General features: G+C 36.4%; 1 protein-coding gene across 2 annotated transcripts in view; it reads left to right on the top strand.

The window, feature by feature from the left end:
- Positions 1-22,278, top strand: part of CFAP43 (cilia and flagella associated protein 43) — a 40,947-nt gene that overhangs the window by 4,713 nt on the left and 13,956 nt on the right. For both annotated transcript variants that reach the window (XM_018069285.2, XM_018069286.2), the window contains exons 4-24: positions 470-637; positions 1,565-1,715; positions 4,341-4,491; positions 6,109-6,171; positions 6,603-6,679; positions 7,392-7,523; positions 8,627-8,743; positions 9,856-9,936; positions 10,763-10,911; positions 11,455-11,558; positions 12,579-12,719; positions 13,491-13,660; positions 14,414-14,566; positions 15,023-15,153; positions 15,862-16,027; positions 16,594-16,692; positions 17,261-17,338; positions 18,605-18,730; positions 19,174-19,278; positions 19,937-20,053; positions 20,764-20,973. In XM_018069285.2, coding sequence (XP_017924774.2) covers positions 470-637; positions 1,565-1,715; positions 4,341-4,491; positions 6,109-6,171; positions 6,603-6,679; positions 7,392-7,523; positions 8,627-8,743; positions 9,856-9,936; positions 10,763-10,911; positions 11,455-11,558; positions 12,579-12,719; positions 13,491-13,660; positions 14,414-14,566; positions 15,023-15,153; positions 15,862-16,027; positions 16,594-16,692; positions 17,261-17,338; positions 18,605-18,730; positions 19,174-19,278; positions 19,937-20,053; positions 20,764-20,973 — 2,689 coding nt within the window. The remainder of the gene's footprint in view (positions 1-469; positions 638-1,564; positions 1,716-4,340; positions 4,492-6,108; positions 6,172-6,602; positions 6,680-7,391; positions 7,524-8,626; positions 8,744-9,855; positions 9,937-10,762; positions 10,912-11,454; positions 11,559-12,578; positions 12,720-13,490; positions 13,661-14,413; positions 14,567-15,022; positions 15,154-15,861; positions 16,028-16,593; positions 16,693-17,260; positions 17,339-18,604; positions 18,731-19,173; positions 19,279-19,936; positions 20,054-20,763; positions 20,974-22,278) is intronic.

The raw sequence follows: 22,278 nt of genomic DNA, 5'->3' as shown, positions 1-22,278 counted from the left end.
GCATTAACCAAGTAATTAATCCTTGGGTAATCACAGGCTGTGTTTTATTTCCTAATTATTCCCGCTGCAAGCATTTCAGTCATTATGTTATGGAGGTGTTAAGCAAGGCTGGGGTACTGAAGAGTTAATTGTTTAGGCCCATTTGAGTAGTCACTGATGGAACTGTTGAAAAAAAAATCCATTTCTCTTGACTCTTGGTTTTTTCAGAAGAGGAAGTGCATGATAATGTTTCTAAAATGTTAGTTATTAATTTTCTAGCAGTAATAATTTTATGTGTGGATAATTAACCACATCCTTTTCATTTTCAAGAGGACTCAACTTGTTTGGCAGCAGCAATTTTTTGTCAGTGACGAGGTATTTGTTTTCCAAACTGAATCTTGAATGTCAGTCATAATCACATCCAAATCTTTGGCTTGAATGTTTTTACTTGTTTAATGGATTTTATTTTCTTTTACTCTCCTTAATGAAGGAACTGGCAAGAAAATATCCTCCTGTGCAGTGAGTCTCAGCCAGGGATAACAGCGACCTCTTTAAGTTTTAACCCTATGAATTGGCAACAACTGTGTTTTGTTGGGGAGAGCTCCGTTACCATCTGGCACATTGAAAGGATTGAGGACGAGCATCACCTTAAGCGAAAGTAAGTGAAACACCCTTTAGGTTGAGAGTGAAATATAGAAGTATATTTTAATAACTAAGACTAGCAACACATCTATTTGCAAAGGATTTAGTCCAATACAGTTCATCTAGTAATTGCTAAATCACAAGCACTATGAATCTGTCTAGTCAATCGAGTGAATAGAATTTATGATTTCATTTCTTACCACTCACATGACTGGATTATGCACACCATGAAGCTGATACTAATCAGCTGCTTTGGCAGCCTCCATGAAAAGCTGCGTGGCTGAATCAAGGTAGTGCCTGCTCTGCTCTTCTGTAAGTAGCTATGTTGAGCATTGCTTTTGTGGCTATGACAACATCAAATTTGGATTCGTGTCTTCTTTCTAAGTATAGTTAAACAACATGTTGTTGTAATCACAAATTGTACCAAAAGCAGTATCAGTTTTCCATGTAATTTCCAACTTGTGTGGCTAATTTACAGGTCCAGAGAGGGTGGCTCTGTCAATGCAATTCACTGAGCACACTAAACTAGTATTTCTGTATGCTAAAATGTTTTTTGAGGTTGGTATAAAAGTAGTGTGTATCATTCAAGTTGAAGTCCTCAAAGTATTTCGCTTTTTCAGTGGCATTCTCATACTCTGCCATTCCCAACTGTGTTTAATCTTGTTAACTATTAATATGAGCAACATATTGCCACTGACACAGTTATACTAATGAAAGTATAGACAAGGCCTTAATTTGCAATCTGAAAAGAACACTGAAGGGTTCTGTGCCTTTTCTCATTACAGAATACATGTGTAAATATTTATATATATATACATATTCACTTTTTCTCCATTACTTTTGCAGAAAGAAAGCCCATTTTGAAAACATATTTCTCTATTTTGTATCAGCATTTATTATACATATTTCTGCTCCTCAGACAGTGTCTTTTACTTTTTCACAGCCCTGTGGAACTCCCTGATGAACAAGGGTCCATAAGTCCTCATGAGGATTTGTTTTTCCCCGTTTCTCGTAGTGATGATCCATACCATGGCCCTGACTTGCCAGTTTCAGCCATTGCTGGACTGGTAGGAGATGAAGCAGAAACATTCGTGGTACTTATTGAAATTTTTCCTTTTTACTGTTCCAAGTCATTATACTTTCTATGCAAATAGGTGTTAATAAATTAATAATTTTAATGTTTGTTAAATAGGTGCAACCCAGTAAATAGATCTGTTATCTCAGCAATATTTTTGAAATCCATTTTGACAGGAGATGGAGAAGGCACAATGCTGCTGCATAGTGCAGTGCAATGTTGAGATTTCTGACACAGGCCCTAGCACAGTAACGTATCTGCAGTGGAGGTACGAATCTGTATCCCAGAAGAAACATGAAGTGTGTCAGCATTTAACTATTCCCAAGATAACATAACCTGCTGAAACCTTGAAAACCTATTCTTATGCTAAACTATTAGTAACCCTCAGGTATCCTTAATTCCCTTTGGGGTTGCTTTCTTTTTTACTTTCAAAATGTCTCAAGATATGGAAACATTGAAGGCTTTATTCCAGACAGCAACCCCTGCTTCTGAAATAGCTTTCCATACCACTGTCAGTGTTGGACATGGCCATTTGTCTCACTTGTATTAGATCATTTACTTTTTAGCCTCCCTTGAAATGCCTCTTTTGAGAGGCTTCAAAAGTGTTCTCATTTTGTTTGAAATCTACTTTCACCTGGCTACCAACTAGAAGTGTGAAAACATTTAACTTGCAAATTTGGAATTCTCTTCTAAGATTAAGACCATTGATTGCTGAGTTCCTCTGATAGCCAGATATCTTCAGACTACAGTTGCTGTAATGGACCAGGCTGTCCAAAATAGAGGTGCTATAACCACTGTTCTTCACTGTCTTTATAAAGTGACAGGCTGCTATGGCAGATCTGTCAATGGTTACTGTCACTGATGATTTGTATACCAGTACAAATGTCCATGAGCAGTTATCTGGCTCTGGCCTAAAATCTGTTCCTCCGCTTTTGGAAATACCTTGGAGTTATTTTCCTCTCTACTATCGTCAATGCTACTTCAGTTAGTAGAAGACAACCTACTTCTCCTGTGGTGGTGAATGAGGTGTGTTCAGACTGTTACTGAAAGGAGTAAGCTGTATTCCCTGGCCCTTGGAGGCTGTATCCTGCTCTTAAGGAATGTGTGAGAGGCAAGCAAGAAAAGGAAGCCCATTGCTGGTGTGATTGTTTGCTTCTTGGAAATGTGTCAGTGTTCCATACTCTAGAACCACATACTGGGGTTGGATATGTACCCAAGTGTAACCACAGTGGGGCAGCAGAAGGAAAGAAATTGAAATATCCTACAGCTTTTCTTTCTTGCATTAGATTGATTTAGTTTTGTTTCTGTATTTCTTAAAGCTGGCACCTCAGTTTTCTTAATATGCTTTTCCATGACAAGCCCACTTGAATCCACTTCATCTCTACCACCAATTTTATTCCACTGTCTTTTTATAAAACTTTTTGATGGCAAGGAACCATCATGGATTTTTTTTTCCCTGAAGAGGTGCTACTCAAAAGGGAGAGAAGTTCAAAAAAAGACAGCATTATGATTATTATTATTATGCACCACTGTACCAATGCACAGTTCAAGAAGCAACCTGGTTTGGGATTTACATAATCTCATCCTAGGATTAGCATATTTTACCTAGTTAATGTGTAAAGACAACAGGTACAAAAGAACATTACAGAAATTGTGTTTACACAGGGAGCTTCTGTTTTGCAGAAGTTCAGTTACAACCTTCCCAAAGATTTGTGATGTTCAAGCCTCATAAAATCAGTGAAAATGCCTATATTAAATGTTTCTCTGGGTGATGTAAAGCCTTATTTGCTACAGATTTATTACTGTTAGTCCTATTTGATTTATAAAGTAAATATTAATATACTTTGTTTCTGTAACATTTTTCCCCTGAGAAATTAAAAATGCTTTGTAAGCATAAAGAGTAAGTTACTTACCCAGAATCATATAGCAAATCCTTGGCATATATTGCTATTCCAGTCTAGGTACTTGTGAATCTCTATCCTATGTTTTCATCACAAGTCCATCCATATTTTCTTTTTTATAGAACCTTTAGTGACCCAGCAGGTGTTTTATAGAATTATAGAATCATCTTTTTTTCATCCATCCTATTGTTTAGTGTTCCTCACCAGTTTGGCACACGTGTATGGTGCTTTGAATCATCTCTTTTAAATGTTCTCCCAAGGTTTTCCTGTGTTTTGTTCCCCTCTTCCTCTCTCCAAATTCTCTTTAATTTGGTTCTTTCTATCATGGTATTTTTATGACCCCTGTTACTGTTGTATCTGAACAGGTCACTCTCTGTCTTTAATAATATTTGGTGGAGAAGTTCTGTTCTTCCTGTTTTATGGTTGACAGATTTATGAGAGTTTTTTTAGCAAAATGAAGCTCAAGGCACATAGGAAGTCTGGGTCAGGGATATTTCTAGCATTAATTTGCAGATGACACAAAGGATGAAAGAGCTGTTTTACAGAGCAAGTTGGATTATACAATAAAATAAGCTATTCAAACAAAGTGTGTTTTAGTAGTGCCAAGTATGCAAGAACCACATGGTTATGTGGTCAGACTTTATGAGGTAATGATCTTGTTTTCTTTTGCCTTGAAATGAATGTAACTGCTTGCAAAGGTATTTGTCAACTGTTGATTGAACTTGTCTATTTTCATGCTGAAGCCTAGAAATAGTATTAAGACTTCTGTGCATCCCACTGCCCACTGCTGGACTGCAACCTCAGAAATATATATGGGCTGTAAAGAAGGATATATTTTGGCAATTGATGCTGACAAACACAGAGTTTCTATTCTTCAACCAAAACCCCCACCTGGTAAGAAATAGCTATGTGTGTTTTATTCAAGTAGGGAGGAAAGTGGACAGATAAAAGCTTTTTGTGCTTTCTTCTGTTGTCCTGTTGTGTACCTTACGGAAATTATAAAGCTATATTGCAGAACTCTTCTCTTTTCTTAGTATAGTAAACATTTGAGAATGTCTTTTGAGCTTCTGTGTGCGTTTCTTTAGTCAATTCTTTCCCAATAATTGACTTCTGTTTTTCTTTGGAAAAAAAAAAAAAGAAAAGAAAGAGAGAAAAGAAAAAATCCCTCTAAGTACATCAAAATTGATAAAAGTAACTGTATTTCCAGGAGGCCAGATTGTATTAACCAGCCATACTAGATTACCATTAAACTGTTTGTATAGCAGCTAGACACAGTCTTTTTACTATTAGTTAAACACCAATAATTTATTTTATTTTTCATGAAATATTGGATAATCTTCATTTGCTATGTTAGGTGTTGCTAGAAGTGATCTCTGAGGACTCATTATGAGTCTTCAAACAACAAAACTGAAGTAGTGTTGCTTAATAGCATTCCTTAATGTCAGCTCTTACTAAGACTTTACTGCAGAACATATGAACATAGGGAGTGAACAGAAGATGTCTTTGGCTTCAAACAAAGAAATCTGCTTTTAATTTATTCTAGAATGGGAGGACCTGTGATTGACTGCAACCTGCCAAGGCAATTTGTCTGCCTTATATGTATTCCCCATCATATTTTCTTCTTTTTTTCATGTAATTTTTTTCATAATTTTTTGAGCTGTAGCAAGTATCCCTGGCTTTCACTTTTGATAGTTATCACCAAAATGGAAGGCTGCTTTAAAAAAAAACCCAAACAACAAACCAGCATTATTTCTCTTTTCGAAACTATCAGTGTTAAATTTAGCAAATCAAGAGTTGAAAATCAGCAAAAAATAAAAAGCTGAGGTATGACCAGAACTGGTTTTTGCCACTTGAGTAGAAGGCAACAGGAATATTTGCCATTTGGGCTTTTTCTTGGCCCGTATATTCTTCTTTCCCTTAATCTTCGTTCCCGAAGCCTAGCCATGAGGATATTCTTCTTTAAGACCTGTCCTAAAACTGTATAAAAAGATGGTCTGTATTTATATTATACTGAAGCTTCTGCTTAATTTAAAACATACTGCAATCTGTATCTATTTAGCAGAATGCTTAAGTGCATGTCCATCTTTAAGCACATGCCTAATTCCTGTTATGATGTTGCAAACAGATTCATAAGCAGCCCCAACATTTCACTTGAGCATTTTTTTCAGACTGGCTGAAGTCTCCTTTGTAAGTATATCAAATTTTTTTAAAAAATCATTGTTAGAAATAGCAATACCATAACTTAACACTAGAAGAAAAATAAATCTGCATCTGTGCCACTCTCCGTGGCAAGTATTGCTATCTCCCTTTTACAACTGTAAGCTGAATCACAGAACTGTGCTTGCTCTGTTGCATAGATGGCAGAAATGATAGATATTGGGAAAGAATGCACATTTTTAATATAGTATACTGAACCTGGCCTTTGTTCAGTAGAGTGGAATACAACTGACTTTGATTGCAATATTGACATACAAGCAAGATTGACATTATAAATTGTTTTCTTTTGTGTAGAGTACATGCAGAAAATATCGGATGTGGTGTCATATGTTCGTAGAGAAGTACAGAAAAAGAAAGGTATTTCCATGTTCAAATCAAGCTAATAGATTTTTGGGCAGCACCACTGATGTCTGGGAGTAATAATATGTGAGTACAGCTGGTTAGGAAAACTCATCTCACACTGGTTTCTGTAAGACACACTGTTGGCAATCTTATGTGTGTTTACATGACAAAAGATTAATAGCTTTTGTGCTAATAGGCAGCCAAATTAAAACCTCAGGAGAAACAGTGGCAGTGGAATAATTTCTGTTCTTTCTCATTTAAATTGGAATAAGTGATGCTAGAATAGGTTCCCTACTGCTTTGTTTTAGCAACTTTTTTTTTAGAACTGCAATCACTTATAATTTATTGGAGGTAGGATTTAGGGTTTGTTTCAAACACTTTGTTTTGAGCTCCCAGTACAAAAAAAAAATTAAATTTGGTAATTTTTGTTGGTTTTGTGCCTTCAGGTGGCGAACTAAGTGATCGGCAAAACCCAGTATTTTCCATGGCATTTTGTAATGAAGGACTATACGCAGCTGGAAGGGTGAGGCATCCTTTATGCTTTTAACTTACTCTTATTGTGTGAAGATCAAAGAACATTGAAATGGAGCATATTTGCAGAGTTCACCACAAAAACAGGAGATAGAAAAAGTGAAGGGCTGCAGGACTATAAAGGTCTGGTGTTGTCTATATTTTTTTGTTAAGACTTGAGACAGGGGAGTAGTGTGTGAAAAGATTCCAGTTTTGTAGTCAAAGAAGCAACAAAAGAGGACAATCCTGTTTTTAACAAAAGACTAAGAATACTGTAGAGGAACCAGATAGAAGGATGGACAAAATATAGAAAAGGAGACAAAATGGCCAAGAGAACTGCCAAATTGTTTTGTGCAAAATCTAACTCAATATCTAACCAATGTGACAATGTCATTGTACATTCCTGCTTAAGAGTGGGACAAATTCTTATTCTGTCTCAAAAAGAACAATATGAAATCTTAACTATTAGCTGATGAGAGAGTCTGTTGTTATCAAACATGGGCTGTTACTAAGAATTGTATTAAAAAACACCTTTGTTTTCAATAGATTTATTATCCAGGGTAAGAGTCCTTCGGATTTAGAGATGCTAAAGAAAAATGGGAGCATTAGTGATGGGATTCACTTAAACATTGCTACTTCAGAGATTTTCAGAAATTCTTGCACTTCAGTTTGCCAGATAGTATAAGTGACATAGACCTCATGTGGATTTGTACCTTTCTGCACAGGATGGCATTTTATTGTTTTATCACATCAAAGATCTGCAGTATGAGATGAAAGTCTGTGCTGATATCTCAGAATCCATATCTAGCCTCATATTCTCTCCTGATTACGCCAGTCTTCTGCTTGTCACTGACCAGGTATAGCATTTGAGATAATAGCACTACATACTGGGATGTTCCTGTGATTCTCTATGTGTATACTGATACTATTAGTATGAAATGTCTAATGTAATCACACAAGTCAACAAATTATATGAGAGATGGACATAGTCCATTCTGTGTTTTTACTAAAAATTGGGAAGACTTTTAATGAAGCACAGAACAATTGCCTCCTACAGATGGTTGAATATAAAGTGCCTAACGTTGAGACTTCCCAACAGAAAGAAATCCTTGTGTGCACAGTGGAGTACATGGTCAGGTCTCCCGTGTGTCCAGGTCATAGAGGACCTACTGGGCATGAACTGTAGGGTTGATGTGTGCCTGCACAGGAAGAAAAGTGTAGCTGGGGTATATCAGACCTACTGTGACTCTGCAGTAGTTGTTCTCCACATGTGCATAAAGTTGTCTGGCAACCCAGTCCAAGATCCTTCTTTAACCAGCCTGATGTCCAGAAATCTTACACAAGGGTCCCAAATACTCAAATTCTACCTGTTTTCCCAGACTGTAAATAACTTAAATTGTCATTTTTAAAACTCTTTAACTGTTTTTGTAGTTGTGTGTGTGAGGTTTTGTGTACAGAACAGCAGTGCAATGGTAACTGCTCACACTCTCTGATTTCATTCTCCTTTTGTAAAATGAGTAGAGAAGTTCTAAAATCTTTGTCAATATTAGTTACAAATTGTTTCTAAGAGTCTTTAAGATATTTAGATAAAAACATCTTTTAAAGCTAAAGATTTATGATTTTTGTTTTGTGTTGGTTTAGAAGATTTATTGATTTCTGGAGTAACATGAAATTGAGTGGGTTTACATTATTTTATTAAAGCAGTTTTGAGAAACAAAACTTGAAAATGTGACTAGCTGGATCACTCGAAAATGAACTAATCTCATCTTCAGCTAGCATAAATTAATATAATTCACTAAATTCAGAAGAATCCTACTGGGCACTTTTTACCTCAATTTAGAGTCAAATATAAAACTTCAAAGAGTGAAGCTCATAAAGATGGGTGTTTTTTGAAGTCTTTGAAAGCTTTTAATGAAAAATTTCATAGCCCAGTGATGGACCATTTCTCTTTATTTATCAGGGACCAGTCTATAGTTACAAACCTGCCCACAGTGGAGAAGCTGTCAAACTTTTGGACACATGCAGCAGTTGTTTTCTGGCAGCTGATTTTCTTACTCCAGGGAACAAGTACTGTGTGGTAAGAAACTGTGTTGTTTTCTATAGAAAAGTGGCTCTTTCCAGGTAACCAATATGTGGAAAGGCACAAAAGTACAGGCCTTGCGGAATTGGGATGGTTCTGATATTTGTTACAGTTGTATAACTTCTTATTAAGGAAGTAAATGGCATTAATTCAGGTACAGCCTATAAAAGGGTCAGAATTTGCCCTGGAGTGCAGGTTGGATAATTTATGGATTGCTAAAATGTTGTATATGTTCTGCTGCTGATTTGTGTGATTTACTATTGTTTGGGAAGATAGCTGAGCAAAAGGTGGATTCAATTCAGAGAACTGATGTCGGAAAAAGAAATTTCTACTGATCTTTTCAGCCTTTTGCACAAATTGGAACATCCTGAGAGATACCTCTATCCTGGGTCCAGGGACAAAGAAGGCCTTACTCATGGATCTGTCCATTCTAAGAAATACTTTGCTTTCCTCCTATGTCTTTTACTCCTGCAAGACATATATTTTATCCAGCAATTCATTTTCAGGCCAGGAATCCTTCAAGTGGCCAGCCTAGGAAACCTGAGGTCTTAGTCAACTGAGTTGGCTGAATCTCTTTGTTGCCATTAGCATGGGAACAGTAAATTTTACCTGATTCTGTGTGAGTCATGTGAGGGTTGAGTGATCTCTAGCCTTACTTTACTGTGGAATTAAAAAATTTCCTGGATATAAGAAGAACTCAAGTACCATTATATGCATCATTTTTCATGTGAGAAAACAAGACCTCTCCTCAAGCCCTTTATTTACTATGCAAAGAAAATTGTAAGCAGGTTGTTCTATTGCTGGCAGAAAGGTAGAAATGCTGATATTGATCCAGCTTATATGTTTTGTCCTAAATTGTCTCATTCTGCTAAAGACCATTCCTGTAGTTGCAACAATTTATAAAAATTACTAAATGTTTTCCTTAGGTAGGTGTACCTTTCAGCAACTGGACTTAGAGGAAAAACTAGATAATCTCAAGTGAAACTGTAACCCTTGATCTGCTATGCTCAGGGATCAGCTGAATTTATATTCTATAGAAGATCACTAGTCACTTCCAAACTATTTGGTTATTTCATCCTCTTTTGACTATGTTTTTCTCTGTTCAACAGTCTGTAACAATTTCAGGTGAAGTACAAGTTTGGCTCCTGGAAGATGGAACTTGCCTTGGCAAGCTAAACCTTGATATTGAGGTACACATAACCAGGAGCTTATATAGTGACTGATACTTAACTTTTTTAAAATATTTTTCAATTGATAGCATAATATGGCACAGATTTGGATCAATAATTGGTGAAAGCTCAGTAATGTCTTTGAACAACCCATGAATGAGATTTAAAAAATATTATATTTCAGAATGTTTCCTTGAACTAATCATGTGTTTAACTTGACCATAAAGCAGAGGAAACATTTCAACCAAATGTTCTAGTGATGTGTCTTTAGGCACAAATTTGTAAATAACGTCTAAAATTTTATGCTTTTTTTTATGATATGTTTTATTATTTTTTTATTTTAATGAGTAACAGAAAAGTTTAAAGAGTATAAAAACTAAATGCCTTGACTGATATGAAAAAGAGGTTTTAAGAAATGAGTTGATAAAAGTATTTTGAGCTATTAATGCTTTGTCCTCATGAAAGATACATTTAAACCCTGAAATCTGACATAGTAAGAAAAAAAATCACTTTCTGTAACAGCTGTACGTATAACAGTACACTCACTATTTTATTTAGGTGAAACTTCTTTCACTTAAAATCTGGATAGTGGATATAATGGTGGGGTTCTTTTTCCTGAAAAGAACAGAATTAGCTTTTGATGTGTAGCTACAGAGCATAAGTAGAATTCCTATGATGTCTCTAAAATACTTTCTTTGTTAAAAAAAATTGGTTTTTAGATAAACCATTTGGGTTTTCTGCTTCAAATTTTAGGTACCTTCAAATAGCAAAAGAAATTGCATACTAACACATAGCATAACATATAAAAATATGTGGAACTGTTAAATGTCTTTTTCTTCTTGACTAGGCAACTGCTCTGGCTTGCTGTCCCTCCTCCAACAGTGTTGCTGTAGGGACCAAAAGAGGTCAAATCTATTTCCTTGATGTTACCAAAGCTGAAGCTCCACGAGTTATTCACAGAATTTTTCTTTCCAACTTTCCAGTGCTGTCTTTGCAGTAAGTATGGAGTTACAAGGGTAGGAATATTGTGGGTTTATTGCTTGAGTAATGATATTAGTTGAAAATTGAAGTCTTTGTTCTAAGAATAACAAATTAAAATATTTTAACACCTTCTATTTTTTTCTATCATCTTCTGAACTGCTTGCAAGAGGAGTAGTAGCGGGATTTATATGAGAGAAATATAAGAAATCTGTATTTTAAGAAGGTTTAACTGAGTACTGAAGATACTGATGTATAAGATATTTTTCTGAAAGATCACCATACGCAGTAATTATGGACAATCCCATGTATCTGACTTTAGAGGGTTATTTCTCACTGAATATAAATTTGAGGTTTTGTGAAGTTAAGTTTAAGCCTTTTGGTAATCTCTTCTTATATGGTGGATTTTTGTTACCCTTGTTATTTATTCATTTGCTTAAAGTTATGGACTTCAGCTGTGTTTATGCTCTCAGTGACGTTAGGAAGTCATGGAAGTAAAATTATTTGACTCTTTACTGACTGTTTTGAACTGATTTCTATTTGGGTTTGTATTTTACCTAGTTATGATCAGAGTGGCCAGTTCCTCATTGCAAGAACTACAGAAGGACATGTCTTTATTCTAGATGCTCGACCATCAAAATTATTCCAAGTTCTGGGGTATATAGGTAATATATGTAACAGCATTAATTTTCTTTTCACTATTACCTGTAATTTAAGTGTACTTGCTGATCAGATTAAGGCATTCTCCTTCATTATACTTATTTTCTTGGAGGATCAAAGATATTCTTCCCACCTATTTTGTCCAGGCCAGTCTTTTTTTTGTTATTTTTTCTTTTTCTCTGTAATTTTAGATAGCAAATGTACCAATACTACCCTTCTTCCAGAGCTTTTATGAGTCACAAGGAAAAGAATGGATTGGCTGACCAGCTGATGACAGCTCCAGCACAAAAGTAATAGTGGTGGCAAAGAACTGAAGACCTTTGTGAGAATTTAGACTAAAAAACTGTAGGTTGAGGTAGCTGTGTGCAATCTCCTGTTACAAATTTCCACCGCAGACATCTTTAACGTGGGCACTGCTGAAATTGTCAGCTTTGCTTGTTGATAGTGTAGAATAAAATATGATGGAATTTTAACTCAGAAAAAATATGTGAAATTTGTAAATTTATTTTTCAAATAACTTTATTCTTACAGAACATGTCTGTTTCAATTCCAGTAACATTATTCTTACAGATCTCAGCTGTGTTTATAGATCTTTAGCATAATTTTAGGTATAAAAGACATTATATTATAATAGGTTTAACAAACGGAATTATATCTCCTTAAATAATTTTCATAATTTTCCTGATCATGTTCTCATTGTCTGTCTGGCTTCTTAGAGGAGGATTTGTCTGTGCTTTATCTGGCAGTTATCAGCAGAGAGCCTCCAAATTGCTATAATTCAAACTGGATGTAAACTCAGATTTGAATGTTTAATGTAATAATAACACTCTGGTGCTTAGGGATTCTCAGCAGCCAATGCCTCAGGTGTAGTTGTGTGCATGCAGCACTTCCTGAAACCAGGTTGAAGTGGTTGGGCAGGGGTTTATTCAGAACAGGGGTCTGGTTTTGTTTCACTTGAAATCTTAGTAAAATAATGTTACCATGCTTCAGTAACAATTTCCATTGGTGTTCCTTGCCTGCTTCAGTGTTAGCAGATGAAGTGCTCGATCTTTCTGTAGTTTCTGACCTTAAGAATGACTTAGTTGAAGTAATGGTACTTCTTAATGGAGCAGAGGTCCAACGGGCAAGACTGGAAATTTTTTGTTTCTCTTCAGCAATCACAACAGGTAAGAATTGAAATAAAAACTGTGATCTTTTTCTAAGGCAAAAAGCCTAGTGTCAGATTTTCTAGTTATTTGATTTTTAAAAGGCCTTCCAGCTTACAAACTTTTTAAAAAGTAGTTTTCAACAAAGTTAGTATTTTCTTTAAATATTCACTGTTGTTGGGCTTCTTTTGCCTATTTTTAGACGTATAAAATGGGGCTTGATTTTCAAAGTTGCTGAAAATCAACAAGTTTTGTATTAATTTCAGGCTTAATATCAGGTGTTTTATCAGCCTTAATTTCAGGTGTCCCTTTAAAGCTCAAATTAAAGAACCAAAAAGAATAAAATGCCCCTTTGAAGATGTGAATGTCACTGTTTTAACCTATATCACCCAGGCTGTTTGTTCCACATGGCAGAGATGCCTAAAACAAGTTCTAGATGAAGGCAACAATGACATGACCCTGCATGCAAACTAATTAGCACTGCTGGCGTAATGCTCATGATGCAGGGTAAATTACTGTATGCAAATTGTCACATCACTGTGGATAAACTGTTTCTAGTACTTCTTTAGAGACACTAGAGCTATTGCTCTGCTTCACTTCAGTGTGCTTCATCAGCACAACACACAGAGTTAGTGTTAAATCTAAGTATCTTAATTCCCAATCACTTCCCTGAAAACTCACATCATGCTCATTTCTTGCTGGGAATCATTTTCATAATTATGTGATAGGCAAAGCACCTGCATTAGTGGTAGTGATAACTCTTCCTCCCTCTTTCTTTTTTCGATCTTTTAGATAATGATAAGTGTGTGAATGACCAAGGAATGTTTAATGCTAGTGCCTTTAAAAAGAAGCAGTATGAGCTGGATTACCCTTTGAGCTCAGCGGTTAAATTGAAGGATAACACTGTGTATGGCTACTTTACCTGTGCACCTTTCATCTGTAAATACCATCTCTCTGAAGAGGTAATTCTCTAGAGTTGCTTTATTTTGAGTGGTGGTTAAATACCAGCAAACAAAGGATGTAGATGAAGTGAATATAGCAGAATCTTATCTTAATGAAATCCTCTCCACTAAAAATACCTACTCCATCTATACTCATCAACTTTCAGTCTCCTACCACCTGCTCAGAAACCTGGCAAAAGCCATCTCCTTGTTCTACTGTATTGGTTCTTAAAATTTGTACAGCTTGTAGGCACTTCACATGTGGCTTCTGTGCTGGAGCTGTGCATTTCTGCATCTGCTGAGTAGCCAGGATATCCAGGTAGTGAAGGAACTGAGCCAACGTGAGCCCAGGACTCGCAGATGCAACTGCAAACCCAGCCCAGCCCTGCCTCACAGTGAAGCAGTGGAGGCTTCAGGAAGCCACTGTCACTGCCTGCAGCTGAACTGCAGCTCTCTGCAGCTCAGGTCTCCTCCAGTTTAAGAGTCAAGTCAAGTAAGAAGGTGAATTCCAAAGGTCAGCATTTCTCCCTGATGTGTCTCATCCTTTCTGAGCCAAGAAACTCCAGGCCCAAACATAATGAATATAGACCCTTCTGAAAGAGATGAGAAGCAAATCAGCAGCATAGCAATAGCACTGCTCCCTGAGCTCAGTAATCCAGCAGCATCTTAAATTGCAATGCATGTGCTAATCCACAAAGCCCTCGTTAGTCTTCTCAAAATGGCAGAGAGATTTCCATCATCTAAACTGCTGCTAACATTTTGTTTGTTTGGCAGAATATGTTGGAAGATCCACCAGTATTTTCATCAGAAAAGAGGATTCCTAGCAATCAGTTTGGATCAGGTTTCCTCTGTGTATCACCCAACAGCCAGTGGCTGGCAGCAGCAGCAAAAGATGGTGTTCTGTTTATCTACAATATTTCTACTATGGTAAGTGGGTGTCTGGGCACACGCTTTGTTTGTTTTACAGAGACAAAGAGGTGTCAAAATTACTTTCCTTCATTGTAAACTTTTCTTTCCTTGAATATAAGGTGGTCCAGAAAAAATCATGTTGAACGTGAACTGACATAGCATTATACAGGACAATTGTTTTTATAATGAACATGTGTACATTCATACAGACTACTTACTTTCTTCTTCAGCAAATCTTAGAGGAGATAATTTTGCTACTCCTCATCTCCTGCAAAATCAATATATACAAACTAGCCACATCTGTAATCAAAGCCTTTGAACTTACGTACTTTGTATTGCCATTTTGGACTGACTTTTATCTAAAAATAAAGAAACATTAAAATATTTTTTAAAATTAAATATTAAAAGTAATTTACAGACATAAAAACCGATAAAAAAACCGATTTGCTGATACTGCTCATATGACTTTTCTAGGATATACTTGCTCGAAAGCCTTGTCACTCATATCAAGGAGGGGGAATCAGATCCGTGATGTTTTCACTGGATGGCAATTTCATCCTCGTTAATGATGAAAACGATGGTGCTCTGGTGTGTCTGAGATGGAAGTATGTATAAAGAGGCAGATCAATGTTGACAGTGTCAATTCCTGTATCCTGACAGACAAATTTCTGCATCCATTTGTGTTCCAGACTTCCTTTTTCTTATCTCCAAGTAAGGAGAAGAACTGGATAGAAATAAAATCACTCCTCTCATCTTTAGAGGTGGTCTGGTCTTCCTAGCTCAGGAGAAGCCTTGCACTTTGGGTATGGTTGCAGCACAAGATGTAGGAGTATCTTCTGAGAAGTTTCACCCACAGTGAAATTTATCACTCTCAAACCATCTGGAAGGGGCTCTCCAGGGATAAAAGGAATATAATCTCCTGAGATACTATTCTAACTCAGCCATAAAGAGTTATCACAGCTTTAATGGGAATTCAGCTGTGGCTATAGAGAGCTCTTAGCAGACATCAGGAATGAGAGACACTTGAACCACAGTTTTTCTGTGGTGTAAGGAATGTTCAGGTAGATGCATAGATTAAAGATGACTCCCATCAGAGCAATATTTCTAATCTGGGTAATCCACCTTTCAGAATTTTTACTTCTGTGGAGACTTCACTTAATTGTGCAATTCTAGAACTCAAACAATAATGAATCATATGTAAAAATATTAAGTAGGCATTTTTAAACAACTTAGTAATTGTATTATAAAGAATATTTAATATTTCGGCCTCCATAATACACAAAGAATACATCAGTTCCCTTTTTGTTCTCTAGGAAGATAAAGAAAACTGAAGTTGAGGAAGCTGCTTTTTACTGGCAATCTCTTCTTGATATACTGAACAAGTCTACTTCAAATGAAAATGCTGTTTTAAAATCTATGGCAGAATGGCAGTTTGACCCAGGATCCACATCAAAATCACTTCCAGAAGAGAAATTTAAGGTGTTCTCTTTATTTTTATGGGGAAAAAGTGTTTGATAGTTATCATAAAATTGCACATAATAAAAATTGTCCTCAAAATGAACACTGATCCTTTTGTTAAAGTGGAATAATACTCCTGAGGATAGGCTGTATATGCTTAATTAGTAATTTGTGGAAGAGTACTATCAAAGAAATGAAATAATTTTGTGAAGATGACATTCACATCTTTAATTTCACTTGGTTTCCTCAGCCACAGAAAACTCTGTGAGAGTCAGTTTCTCCTCATGTGAAGTTACTGTTGTTCCCAGTGTGATGTTACTGTGACATTATGTGTTACTACCTGTATATTTTTCTATTGAAATAAATAAAATTATTACAGAGATTAGTACAGTCAGCCTATTTGAGTCAAAAGACTTTGCATAATGGCAAGGATTTGCAGGATCAAATATGAAGACTGGTTAGGGACAAATTGTCACATTGTAATTTGGTGCTGGTGTTTCTAATGTGAGTCCATTTTTTATTTCATTTCTGCCTCTCTCTCATTCTCCCTAAGTACCTGAGCTAGATGCTTCTATCCTTAATTTCAGGAGGCACCACTGAAATCTTCCAGTGTAGATGTGATAGAAGAAGATGGAAACGTCACAAATACCAATGACATGACATGGATAGGTCAGAAAATACAGAAGGTACTTTCACAGAACAAGTATCAATCAAAGCCAGAGTTTTCAAGAGTCATTAGTGATTTGGGGTGCTAAATTATATGCTGTAAAAAGAATCTTATTTCTAAAGCTTTTATCAGGTTTGGACTTTTCTTTAAGGCATTGTGATCTAGACTTTTAGAAGTCTGTAGGGGCAAAGAAAATATCACAGCTTCCAGAATGAGTAAAAGATGTCAGTTTATTCCACTGAAAATGCTTAGGAAAATGAAAAATATAAGGATTAAAAAATCTGACAGTGGGCTTTATGCAGTTCAATGTGTCTGTAATCATTACACTTGTAATTATTTCTTTCTTTAATATTTTCTTTCTTTTATGCTCTATTACTGTACAGTTTACAATGTGACCTGGTTATACAATCTTTTTTTCTCCTGTGGCAATCCTAAGAATCGTCCTTTTGTCTTAGGATTATGTCTGTTTCAGTTATTAATACCTTTGGAGTTTTACTTTCTGTACAAATAATGTTCCTTTAGATTATTTCAATATTTTTTTCTCTTGTATCTTTTTGTCTTTCAATAACACATTTCTTATATGTCAGGTCATTAGAGAAGAGACTCAGAGGTTTGCTAACCAGAAGCAAGAGCTGCAAATGGGAATTAAAAAGCTGCGTCAAACTGTGAGTTTCTTACAAGGGTAATGGCTCAGCTTCCCAGTTTTGTTTACAAGGGCACTTTCCTTTATGGCTGCTAGCTCTAATTCTCAGTTACATTTTTGTCATAAACCCTGAGCAGACAGGTAATAGAGAGGTGTGCTTCTTCAGGAACTGTAGGCTGAAACTGCCTGTCTGGTTCTCAGTTTCCTTTGCTCCAAATAAATATTTTGTGCCACCCTTATACTTTGAGCAACCTGTCCCCTCAGCAGGCCTAACAACCTGATAGAAAATATTGTCCTCTCCTCTTTCTTCTGTTTCTTTCCTTAAAAACTTCAATCTGCAAGAGGATAAGGCAGAGGGTCACCTAAAGCAGTCTGCTGAGGACCATGTCCAGATGGGTTTTGATTATCTCCAGAAATGGAGATTCCGTGACCTCTCTGGACAACCCATTCAAGTACTCAGTCACCTTCACAGTAAAAAAATGTCTCCTGATATTTGTGCAGAATCTCTTGTGTTTCCATTTGTACCCATTGCCTCTGGTCCCATCACTGGGCACCACTGAAAAGAGCCTGTCTCTGCTCTCTTAGCACCTGCCTCCCTTTTGGTATTTATATACACTGGTTACATTCTCCCCAGGCCGTTTCTTTTTTTTAGGCTGAACAGTCCCAGTTCTCTCAGCCTTTTCTCATATGAGATGTGCTCCAGTCCCATATCCCATTGGACTCTCTCCAGCGTGTCCATGCCTCTCACCTCTCTCATCCTGCTAGCAACACTCAGTACAGCCCAGGATACTGTGAGACTTCTTTGCCACAAGGGCACATTGCTGGCTCCTGGTCACCTTGGGCCACCAGGACCCCCAGCTACTTTTCTTCAAAGTTGTTTTCCAGTTGCCCAGCACCCAGCATGTCCTGGTGCATGGCACTGCTCCTACCCAGGTGCAGGATTTTGTGTTGCCCTTTGTTGAACTGCACAAGATAAATAAAGTGATAACACCTTAATAAAGTTCTCAAATCAAAGAACAAAGCAATGTGTACTACAGGTTCTTAGAGAGTATACACAAGTTCACATATAACATTCAAATCAACTTTAAGAAAGATTAAATATACTCACATAGTGCTGTCTGTCACTAGGTACAGGCAGCACATTCTACTAATTACCATGAAGCAGTTAAAAGTGCAAGTAATTAAAATAATTTTCTCTAATAACAAGTTCTGAAGTGTTAAAAATAGCATTTCTTCTATTCACATTCAAATTACTTTTTACTCCTTATGCTTATTTTTTAAAAAACAGATTCAGCAAATGATGCATGAAAATGAGCAGGTGCCAGACATTGAGAAACTGGAGCACCAGGAGTTCAACCTGGATATGGAAGAACAGGAAAGACTGCAAGCAGAGGCTGAACAAGAAGTGGCCAGGGTATGATAGAATGGGGGAACATTTTAAAACCATCAGTGGAAATGAGAAAAATGATTGAAGAACAGAGGATTGTCTTAAAGTTGCTGTTCACTGCTGAGAAGCAGGAAAACCAAAAAGTATTTAAAGTCACTTTTTGAAGCCAGGTGAAAGTGCTGATGCAGACATTGCAAACTGGAATATGATCTATGCCAACAACTATAAATCTGACACTGTGGCATTGGGCCCGTTGCTTAAGTTCTAGAATGCATTTTTTCACATATAAAATTATGCCTTTCAGTACTATGCAATATAGTTTTTGGAGAAGATAGCTGTGATTGTCTAGGATGATTAAATATTGGTAATTCATTTAATCTGTTAGTTTTCTTTCAATAACTCCACACAAATTGTTCATATCTTGTTATTTCGAACCACATCTTGTTATTTTCTTTTCTGTATCTTGAAAGGCAAGGAAGGCGATTGAGATGGAGAATTTATCCAACTGCTATTTGCAGGATTTCATCAAGTATGAGTGCTGGGATGCTTTGTGTGTAAAAGGACGTGCAGTTAAGGTAACCCCTGCTTTCTAAGTAATTTTCTGCAGCATTTATTCCTTAAGGTACAGAGACAAAGTAACATATTTCTGATTTGCTTATGGTATGGGAAAAACTTTACTTCTTCTTGGGGCTTGTGCAGATCTTTCATTCTGCTCATTTTCTCTGAGCCTGGTGGATTTTACCTTCCAAGCTGGAAAAGAGTTCTGATAAGCAAATAAGCAACTCTTAAATTTCTTGATCTCAGACAATGTATTTACTCTTTACAGTATTGCTAAAAGGAGAGGTAAATCCTATTTTTCTGTGTGCAGTCAGTATGACTTCTGCTACACAGAACATAAAGGCAAAATTTAACCCTGATTTTTCCCATTTTAAACAGAGGGACATGAGTCAAAATGATGATACTGGATTATCTCGAAGATGGGGAAAGACCAAGTCATTTTACAAAAAATCTAGTTTTGATTTAATTCTGTGAATAAAGAGGCCATATCCATAGATAATTTGGAAAAAAAAATCTATTTATACTACGTTGTCTGTATTAATTAAGCCTCAATTTTATTCCTGATTTTAAGAAGTCTTAAAAACTGTTTAGCATTCAGGTATTGAACAAATAAACTAATAGAGGCATTCTGAAGAACTTTTTACTTTGGGTTTTTTGGTTTTTAAATTTGAACAGTGCTTCCATATGGACTGTGAAGTGAAGAATTATCCCCTGGAGGAACGCAGTAAAGAAGAGCTGGAAACTTTGGAGAAAGTTCTCCGGTTAAAGGATACCGAGACAGCTAATCTTAAGGTACAACCTTTTTGAAGTACTGCATAAAAGCATTTCAGATCAGGATGTTCTGAGATGGCATCTTAACAGTTCTTTATCTAGTTACATTCCTAAGGTCCATTCTCTTGCTGTAGAAATTGTCAAGAAATTTTAAAAATATAAATAAAGATGAAACATTGTGGGTTTACACAGAAAAAAATGTATTAGTGTTAAATAACCATAGAATAGCTGAGTTTAGAAAAGCCCTTTGGAAGTTATCTTGTCCAGCACTCCCAGAGTAATTTACTCAGGGCCATGTCCAGTCAGGTTTGGAATATCTCCAAGGATGAAAGATTCCAAAACCTCTAGGGGCTACCTCTTCCCATGTTTGACAACTCTCACAGTAAAAGAGTTCCCATGTTGTTTGACAATTCTTTCAGGCAAAAGAATCCCCCAAGCCTTTTCCTTCTTGATGCCAAACTATTCCAGTTCTCTCAGGCTGTCCTCACATGTTAGATATTTCAAATCCTTAATTGTATCAGTGCCCTATTACTTGACTTGCCTCAGTATGTCCGTGTGTTGTACTGGAGAATGTACAAATGGTCCAAATATTCCAAATGTGATCATTTCAACTTGTATTATTTTGATCACTGAATTTAATGGAAGAATATAGTAGCCTTTAGAATTTTTTCATACGTTTGTACATGATTCAGTGAAACATGTGACACAGTGATCATGTTTGTGAAATGCAGGTTCAGAAGGAAGATCTTGAGACTGAGTCTGAGACTGTATTATCTGAGGAAGAAGGAAAGAAGGAAGCAAAAGCTGTGGCTGATGATGGTGAATCTTTCTGCCTGATTGGAAGTCTGAGCTCTCAGTATGGTGGAGACACATCTATCCTATATCACCAGTGTGATTTGCACACCAAGGAGCAGAGAGTCAATCAGATAGTATTGTTGAAGGTGACATCTGAAATTTCTCTTACTGCAGCAACACTGTCATATCTGTTTGTTTTCACAGCAGTCACAGCCACTGTTAGATTTTGGGCATGGTTAGATTTGTTCACTAAACAATGGAGAGTTGCACAGGTCACTGAGTAATTGAGACAAAAGCCGACAAATGCACATAGTGCAGTAGAGTACCACGTGGATTTGCCACCTCGGGGGTGGAAGAACAACATTTTTGTGAGATTGGTTACCCAGTTTGAGGGTATCTGTGTTTGCCCACTGGTGCTTCAGTTTGAGTTTTCAGAGCCAAAGATAGCTTGCACATCTCAGCATGCCCTGTAACAACATGACCTCTTTCCCTGTTACCTCTTTCCCTGTTATTTGCTGCTGAATGAAAGATCAGCTGGATCCTCACACTATTTCCTTACCCTACAGTCTCACCAACCTTTTATTTGGAGTCCTTAATGTTTCTGTTATTTATTATTCATTAGTATCAGACTCTCTTACTTTTCTTACCCTGACCAATTTATTAAGTCATAAACACGCTACAGAATAGGCTTCTTAGGAAGATGAGCTGCAAGTGGTTAAATTAGTATAAGGCATTGCCTTCTCAGAGCTCTCTACGGCTGTAAATGGTAGCAGAGCAAAATGGTTAAACATTGTTATACATAAAATCTAATTGATACACTAGTGTTTAAAGTAGATGGTAAAGAAACACAAGAAACACTTTCCACTTGGATATAACAAGATCTTTTTACTGTATGGCTTTAAAGACTCATATTGTATAAGAAGGTGTAGCTATATCTTCAGTGCTCTTGGCCAATGCAGTGAGCTTCCTAAGGGCTAGATGGTTGTCTAGACATTAAATACAGCCTTTTTCCTCCCAGCAAGATGGTACCTTATCTGCCATCCTGCCTGACCACATCCTAACTTAATATTACATTATAAATCAATGAAATAATCATCAGACACAAATATTTATTGTAATACAAATTACAAACAGATAAGCATCTTAAAATATGAAGTTTAATGATAGAACTGAAATCATTCTCATGATGCATTTTAGTAAATTGACACAGTAAGAGAGGCACATTGTTTTCTCTCTTAATGTTCTAATTTTCTTTGTTGAGATCAGTTATTTATACTAAAAGAAGAATTTATCCAATAAGAATATGTACTTTTTAAAATCATTATAAGGTCTCAGGTGTTTAAAAAAAAACAGTTTCCAGTGTTTGTTTGTTTAATGGGCACATTTTACTTACATATGTCAGAGAAATTACATGAAAGCATATTGAAACTGCAGGTTGCATCAGGAAAGTA

The sequence above is a fragment of the Manacus vitellinus genome, unplaced genomic scaffold (assembly GCF_001715985.3).
Source record: "Manacus vitellinus isolate BGI_N305 unplaced genomic scaffold, ASM171598v3 scaffold_15_pilon, whole genome shotgun sequence".
In the NCBI taxonomy this organism is placed as follows: Eukaryota; Metazoa; Chordata; class Aves; order Passeriformes; family Pipridae; genus Manacus; species Manacus vitellinus.
The sequence above is the reverse complement of the archived record's forward strand: the minus strand, read 5'-3'. Positions and strand labels throughout refer to the sequence as shown.